At 40.6% G+C, this 8,907-nt stretch overlaps 1 protein-coding gene and 1 pseudogene across 1 annotated transcript in view; both read left to right on the forward strand.

Moving 5' to 3' along the window:
• The window catches only part of Diaph2 (diaphanous related formin 2), a 555,303-nt gene that overhangs the window by 145,166 nt on the left and 401,230 nt on the right, over positions 1-8,907 (forward strand). Inside the window, exon 5 of the mRNA XM_031375373.1 lies at positions 3,386-3,525. Coding sequence (XP_031231233.1) covers positions 3,386-3,525 — 140 coding nt within the window. The remainder of the gene's footprint in view (positions 1-3,385; positions 3,526-8,907) is intronic.
• LOC116090847 lies at positions 5,270-5,985 on the forward strand (annotated as a pseudogene).

Raw genomic sequence — 8,907 nt, forward strand, 5'->3', positions numbered from 1 at the left:
TTTTTGAGACAGGGTTCTCTGTGTAGCCCTGGCTGTCCTGGAATTCACTCTGTAAACCAGACTGGCCTCCAACTCAGAAATCCACCTGTCTCTGCCTTCCAAGTGCTGGGATCAAAGGTGTGCACCACCACCACCAGGCTACAGTCTGACCTTGAACACAGAGATCCAACTGCATTTCCTCCCTAAGGGCTGTGATGAGAGGTGCACCACAATGCTGCTGGGTTCTTTATGTCTGTAATGAAAATTTTAAAAGAATTTATCTTCAAGAATCATTCTAACCTTAATATGTTATCATGATTTTATAATGTCAAGCATTTGTTTAAACCCCAAAATTGTGAAAAAAAATATTATTTTGTAACCTTTATCTATTCTGTCTTATATACTAGCTCCTTTACATTCCTTTTAACATCTGGGTATCCAGATAATATAACAAACTTCTTTCTAAAGTTAATCATGATGGCTTTATGCCTACAATCTTAACCATTTGGAGGCCTGCCACAGAAGGATTGTTAGAAGTTCAAGGCCAGCCTGGGTTACATAGAGAGTTCAAAGGAAGCTTATGCTAGAGAGTGAGCCCTGCTCTCAAAAATAAAAGTAAAGGAAAAAACAAGAACAAAAATAACATATTTAAAGAATATGAGTTTGTAGTTATATAGAAGGTTGATCTCAGTCACAATGTTCCTGGTCTAAGTGTCAATAAACAGCATGTCAACCATGACCTTATGCATCCGTTAAAATAATTCTACTAAAGCTCAGTTAGTAAATGGAGTTAACATTTTTTTTGCCTCTATGATAGGAAACATATAAATTCATATTTTGATTATTTTTATATTCACATATGCACCTTCTTTTTTTGTATTTTCTGATTAATTTAATTTAACTATAAGACAATGATTTAAGTACAGCTCTTGTATGAAAATGACAGGTTTGCATCTTTTCCCTGTAGCTTGAAATAAAAATAACTGAAAACAGATAATATTCTGTAGAATGCTATTGAATTTATGATTCACAACTTGAATTTTCTTCCTTGGGTCTCTAGAAATAATTTGCCTCCTCCATTCTAAATATTTTGTCAAGTGGCATATATTTTCCTTAGCCATAGGATCTTTTAAAATGTATCTTTAAACTTTTTTTATTAGAGGTTTTCTTTATTTACATTTTAATTAATATCCCCTTTCCTGGTTTCCCCCTTTAAGAACCCCCTATCCCCTCCCTCCTCCCCCTGCTCACCAACCCACCCACTTCCACTTCCTGGCCCTGACATCCCCTTACACTGCAGCATAGACCTTTCATGGGACCAAGGGCCTCTCCTCCCATTGATGACCAAGTAAGCCATCCTCTGCTATATATGCAGCTGGAGCCATGAGTCCCTCCGTTTGTACTCTTTGGTTGGTAGTTTAGTCCTTGGGAGCTCTGAGGGTACTAGTTAGTTCATATTGTTGTTCCTCCTATGGTGCTGGGAACCCCTTCACCTCCTTAGGTCCTTTCTCTAGCTCCTCCATTGGGGACCCTGTACTCAGTCCAATAGTTGGCTGAGAGCCTCTACTTCTATATTAGTCTGGCACTGGCAGAGCCTCTCAGAAGACAGCTATATCAGGCTTGTCAACAAACACTTTTTGTCATCCACAATAGTGTTTGGGTTTGGTGACTATATGGGATGGATGGGATGGGTCCCCAGGTGGGACAGTCTTTAGATGGCCTTTTCTTCAGTCTCTGCTCCAAACTTTGTCTCTGTAAGTCCTTCCATGGGTCCATGGGTATTTTGTTCCCCCTTCTTAGAAGGATCGAAGTATCCACACTTTTGTCTTCCTTCTTCTTAAGCTTCATGTGATCTGTGAATTTTATCTTGGGTATTCTGAACTTCTGGGCTAATATTTACTTATCAGAGAGTATATATCATGTGTGTTCTTTTGTGATTGGGTTACCTCACTAAGGATCATAATTTCTAGTTCTATCCATTTGCCTAAGAATTTCATGAATTTATTGTTTTTAATAGCTGAGTAGTACTCTATTTTGTAAATGTACCACATTTTCTGTATCCACTCCTCTTTTGAGGGATATTTGGTTTCTTTCCAGCTTCTTGCTATTATAAATATGGCTGCTATGAACATAGTGGAGCATGTATACTTATGCATGTTCTTAATAGTGTCAGGCCTTGGGATCTCCCCTTGAACTGGATCCCACTTTGGGCCTGTCACTGGACCTCCTTCCCCTCAGGCTCTTCTCCATTTTAGTCCCTGCAGTTCTTTCAGACAGAAACAATTATGGGTCAGGGTTTTTGACTGTGGGATTGCAACCCTATCCCTCACTTGATGCCCTGTCTGTCAGCTAGAGTTGGGCTCTACAAGTTCCCTCTCCTCACTGTAGGGCATTTAATCTAGGGTCCCTCCTTTGAGTCCTGAGAGTCTCTTACCTCCTAGGTCTCTGGTACATTCTGGAGGAGGCCTCCACTACCTTCCTTCTGAGGTTGCCTGTTTCCATTCTTTCTGCTGTCCCTCAGGGCTTCAGTCCTTTCCCCCTACTCAATACCTGATCCTGCTCTCCACTTTCACTCTCTCTCCACTTTCTCACATGGGTCCCTCTCTACACCCCCTGCCCCGTGATTGCTTTCTTCTCCCTCCCAAGTGGTTTGAGTCCTTCTCACTTGTGCCTTTCAGCTTGTTAACTTTCTTGAGTTATGTGGACTGTATCTTGAGTATTCTGTACTTTTTGGCTAATATCTACTTATTAGTGAGTACATACTATGCACATCATTTTGGGTCTGAGTTACCTCACTCAAGATATTTTCTAGTTCCATCTATTTGCCTGCAAAACTTAGGATGTCCTGGTTCTTAATAGCTAGGTAATATTCCATTGTGCACATAAACCACATTTTCTGAGTCCATTCTTCTGTTGTGGGACATCTGGGTTGTTTCTGGCTATCACAAACAAGGATGCTATGAAGGTATTGGAACACCTGACCTTGTGGCCTGCTGGGACATCTTTTGGATATATTCCCAGTAGTGGTATAGCTGGGTCTTCAGGTAGATCTATTTCCAATTTTCTGAGGTACCTCCAGATTGATTTCCAGAGTGGTTGTATCAGTGTACAATCATACCAGCAATGTAAGTATGTTCCTCTTTCTTCACATCCTCACCAACATGTGCTGTCATCTGATGTTTTGATCTTAGCCATTCTGATTGGTGTAAATCATTCTGATTGGTTTACACCAATCGGAATCTCAGGGTCATTTAGATCTCAACATTGCTTAGGTGATGAGACTCCATTAAAAAACACTGTGTTTGAAAATGGTATAATGTTATTTATATAGTCTATGTTTTATTTTACTTTCAAGATTTAAAGAAAAGATGTTGTCTGTCTAAAGTGGTATCTATTTGTTTTGTAGGGTGGCCTGAAAAACAGCAAACATGAGTTCACCCTTTCTTCACAAGAATATGTTCATGAGTTGCGTTCTGTCATCTCAGATGAGAAACTTCTCAACTGCCTGGAATCTTTGAGAGTGTCCTTAACCAGCAATCCTGTCAGGTAGTCAATTCTTATCATTTTGATAGGATTCATAGATTTTGCATTCTGTATGGATATTTGGAGGTATAATCAGATATGTTACTTTAACATCATGACTTTTCTGTCTAGAAGTCATAAAGAAAAATAGATTTCAGTGTAATATTGTAATATTCTTGGATCTACATACTAAGTTATTACTGTCTTAAACTCAGAATTTCCTTAAAAATAGTGGGTATATAATGAAGCTTTGTAATTTTATTCATGTTTCCTTTATATTTATGCTCAGGCCCAGTTCCTAAAGCATTGAAATTAAGTAACATATCAGTCATTTAACTGAGATTAGGTATAGATTCCAATATGTTGTTTATTTATATTTGTCCTGTACTTGGAAAAGTTTGAAAGGTATAATTTCATAGTACAGAGTTAAGGTGTGGCTTTGGGTTGTGAGAATCTTTCAATGGCTGCTATCTTTCCATTTCTAAAAGGATATTCTTTAACAGTTTTTATAATCTCATTCAAATATTTGAGATCTTTATTGGTTTTTATTTCTCACAGTCTTACTTGGTAGCCCTGACTAGCCTGGAGCTCACAATATCCCTGAGGCTGTACTTCAATGTCTGCCAACACTTCTGCTCTGTCCTGATCAGTGCTAAGCCACCATACCCAGCACGAATATGACTTATCTCAGAATAGAAACCACAATATACACTCAACCACTGGCACCTACATCACTATCAGCTGCAGTGCCCTTCCATATTAAAATACTTAGTTACAAACATTCTGTCGAGCAATTGAAATGAATATAAACTGGGTATACTGTATCTTCAGCTGTGGAACGGTGGGTCTGTGGGATTGCCTGAAGTTCAAAGTTGGCCAGGGCAATGGTGTGTAAAACTCATTAAACCAAGCTATTAAAACCAAACCAAAAGTAAAGTCCCATGAAAGCTACTACTTGGGATTATGGATCAATGGTTAAGAGCACTTACTGTTCTTCCAGAGGACACGTGTTTTCTCCTTAGCACCAATGTGGGACATCCCCCAACCACCAGTCACTCCATCCATGTTCAAGGGATCCACACCCAGTTTTGACCTCTGGGATCACACACACACACACACACACACACACACACACACACACACACACACTAACCACCTCCTATTCAATAATGGAAAGACTAGTATATATTTTCCCTAGTCCAAATTCATCTTCATAAAGATATAAGATAGTGCTTGATATTATATATGGAAGATGTTTTTGTTTTTCTAGACTATTTTTATTTCCTTTTTGAGACAAGATCTCTCTGTGTAGCCAAGGTCTTTCTGTGTAGCGTAGCCCAGACTATCATGGAACTGTGTAAACAGAGTAGGCTTCAAACTCTCAGACATCTTCCAGCCTCAACTCTCATAAGTGTTAGAGTTAAAGTTGCTGGGCATTTGTTACAGTTCCTGGTTTTACAATTCTGCAGAGCAACAAAGGGTTTGTGAAAGAGGGCTTTGTGATCTCGCAAGAGAGGCTGGTAGCTTTTGGTTAGCAACTGCCCTTACAGGTAGCTGATTGGCTGCACAGGAAATGTGAAGTTCTTGTGAGGCTGGGCACCGGCATCCTGCAATAGACATCAATGGTGTCTAGATCTGTGTTGACCTGCGAGTCAGTCATCGAGCTCCTGTGAAGAAGTTGCACAAGGAGACAACACTCGTAGCCACATATTGTGTGGAGAAGTAACCCTGTCGAGCCATCAAACAAACCTCGCCATGTCCGCTAGAAATGATGTGTAAGGGCAAGTTTGGGAGTGAAGACAGTATCTTTGGTGGTGATCGGACTAGTGGGTCTAGTAGAAGCCATGAGCAAGCCAGAGCTCAGACATTGGGATTTCCTCTGTCTGGAATATGGAGGCCCAACACACAGCATTGTGCCGTGCTGTATCAGCCAGTGCCACTGAAGTTGACAGTGTGTTCATGATTCAGTGTTTATAGTTCCCCGCATCTCCAATGGGGGGATGATCATGGATTCCAAAAAGCTTCATAGTACATTGTGTACAAAATTAATGACATGACCTTAAAGGCTGTTGAGGGCAGGCAGACTTTGGCTAAAAGGAGATCCAAGCAGCACCTGATTCCTCTGCCTATTGGAATGTATGTCAAAGTGCTTGGCATCCTCCAAGCCTCGGAGGGAACCAGATGGCTCAAGATCTCGAGCATCTGCATCCTAGAAGACATGAACAAGCTGTCCACCCACACCCTGGAGATTGTTGATGCTCATTCCATGCTGTATCAAAGCTGTGCAGGCACAGCCACAGAAAGCCAGTCCACAGCCCAGACCGGAGTCTGAATGGCAGCTGCCAGGGTTTTCAGGAAGTCTGCTCTTAACTTTATCCAGGTGGAGCTTCTGCATCTGATTGGAGAGTGCTTCACCAGGAGGGAAAGGCTATCACCGAGCAGCAAACAGAGCTCCTTGGAGTTACAGATGATACCATCACATAAGCCATTGAGTATCTAAATAGGAAGGGACACATCTAGCCCAACGTGGATTGCCAGCACCTTCAAGTTGCTGGCTGAGAAAAAAGAACTGACTTTGTACTTTCTGAAGATGCTTCAGTTTTGCTGTTTTGATATTTAGTGTATACCATCTATTTCGAACAAAAAAGAAAAAGAAAAAAAAAGTTAAAAAACAAAAACCAAAACAAATTGAACATAATTTTCAGATGACATGTTAGCAACATGCTATTTCTTTTTATTCACATTTATTTGTCCATTTTGGCATTTATTTATTTATTTATTTATTTATTTATTTATATTAGATATTTTCTTTATTTACATTTCAAATGTTCTCCCCTATCCATGCTATTTCTACGTCCATTGAACTTGTCTGTTTTCTGAAGATGTTTAAATAAACAGTGATGGATCCCAATGGCTGGACTATATTTCCAAAATAATAGAAATGCTCTAGCGTGGATTTGAAAGAGAAAACAAATTTGTGTTCAAACTAGAATTGTTTTTCCTATTTCAGTTTTATCTTAGTCTTGTTAAGTTTTGCTAATTATAGTACATGATAAATACAGCTTTACTGAAAATGAGTTATGATTTTAAATATTCACTCTGTTATTTTGAGTAATTTGTTTTTTAATAGATATTTTCTTTATTTACATTCCAAATGTTATCCCCTTTCCCGGTTTCCCCTCCAAAAAAACTATTCCCTCTCCCCTCCCCCCTGCTCACCAACTTCCTGCTTCTTGGCTTTGGCATTTTCCTATACTGGGGCATAGAACCTTCACAGTAGTGAAGGTACTTGCCAATGTGGGGCATTTGGAGTGGCCCACAGCTGGCACAGAAGAAGGGGGGGGCGTCTGGAGAGGTAGAACTAGCAGGCTCTGAGGCATCCTGGTGAGGAGGAGAAACTGAGGCAGCAGTTTGGGTTTTTGGTGGTGTGGATACAGGTCACTAGGGCCCCCTAGTGGCTACCCAGCATGTCTTGGGCCTGCTGTGGAAAGTTGCTCTACCTCTGTACCAAGAGTTTGGTTGGGCTACAAGAGCCCGGGAGGAGAAGGGAACTAAGAGCTGCTTTCAAGGGAAGGGTCAATCAATGGCAGATGTCCTAAGATGTAAGTCAGCTAGGAGGCATGACTGTAAACCCTGTAGTTCCCAGAGAGGACTGGCCAGGCTGTATCTGGAAAGCTGGAGGTCCTCCCCTTGACTGATCCTAACAATTAATATGCTGGTATCTATGCGAGAATTATAGTGGACTGGTATATAGAAAACGTGAAATTGAATGGGTAGGTGTGGGCCTGAGCAGAAGCTAGTACCACAGTGATAGACCAGGTGGTGCACAGCTCAAGTGGTAGAAGTTCTTATGTCCCACGGTTAGTGGTTGCAGCAGTTCTTATGTACCACAGTTAGTGGTTGTGGCTACAGCGGCAAAAGCTCACTTGGTGAAAGGCTGTGAAGTAATGCAGTGACTGCTAACAGAACCACCAATATCCTAGTCCCGGCACCAAATGATGTGTTAGAATTGCAGCTTGCATCAGGACACACTACACACTAGGAACAAACAGTTTCACATGTAAGAGGTTTAATTGAAAGGGAGAGAGGGGGCAGTAGCAGGAAGAGAGGATGGAGAGAGAGAGAGAGAGTAAGAGAGAGAGAGAGCTCACCAGAGCAATGTTCCTCATATTTATAGGTTCTGACATAATGGCCACAGGTAAAGATGGGAGGTGAACCCAATGGATTCTGGGAATATGGTGGCTGTTACCTTGGCAACAGGTCTATGAGGCCCGCCCATGTGACGTTATGGGCTTTGGAGGCCTTATAGAAGCTTTGCAGCTTTATGAAGTCTCATTTGTCAATTTTTGATCTTAGAGCATATGATATTGGTATTCTGTTCAGGAAGTATTCCCCTGTGCCCAGGTACTCAAGGCACTTCCCCAATTTAGTTTCTATTAGTTTCAGTGAATCTGGTTTTATGGAAGGTCCTTGATCCACTTGAACTTGAGCTTTATACATGGAGATAAGAACAGATCCATTTGCATTCTACATGCTAACCTCCAGTTGAGCCAGCACCATTTGTTGAAATGCTGTCTTTTTTCCACTGGAGTGTTTTAGCTCCTTTGATAAAGATCAAGTGACCATGGGTATATTGGTTCATTTCTGGGTCTTCAATTCTATTCCATTGATCTACCTGCCTGTTACTTTACCAACACCATGCAGTTTTTATCACAATTGCTCTGTAATACAGCTTAAGGTCAGGGATGGAGGTTCTTTTACTGTTGAGAATAGTTTTTTTCTATCCTAGGTTTTTTGTTTTTCCAGATGAATTTGCAAAATATTCTAACTGTGAATAATTGAGTTGGGATTTTGATGGGGACTGCATTGAATCTGTAGATTGCCTTCAGTAAGATGGTCATTTTTACAATATTAATCCTGCCAATCCATGAGCATGGAAGATCTTTCCATCTTCTGAGGTCTTCTTTGATTTCTTTCTTCAGAGACTGGAAGTTCTTGTCATAGAGATCTTTCACTTGCTTAGTTAGAGTCACACCAAGGTATTTTATATTATTTGTAACTATTGTGAAGGGTGTTGTTTCCCTAATTTCTTTCTCTGCCTGTTTATCCTTTGTGTATAGGAAAGCCTCTGATTTGCTTGAGTTAACGTTATATCCAGCTACTTTGCTGAAGTTGTTTATCAGGTTTAGGAGCTCTCTGGTGGAATTTTGGGGGTCACTTAAGTATACTATCATATCATTAGCAAATAGTGATAATTTGACTTCTCCCTTTCCAATTCGTATCCCTTTGATCTCCTTTTGTTGTCTCATTGCTCTGGCTAGGACTTCAAGTACAATACTGAATAGGTAGGGAGAGAGTGGGCAGCCTTGTCCCTGATTTTAGTGGGATTGCTTCAAGTTTCTCTCC

The sequence above is a fragment of the Mastomys coucha genome, chromosome X (assembly GCF_008632895.1).
Source record: "Mastomys coucha isolate ucsf_1 chromosome X, UCSF_Mcou_1, whole genome shotgun sequence".
Lineage (NCBI taxonomy): Eukaryota > Metazoa > Chordata > Mammalia > Rodentia > Muridae > Mastomys > Mastomys coucha.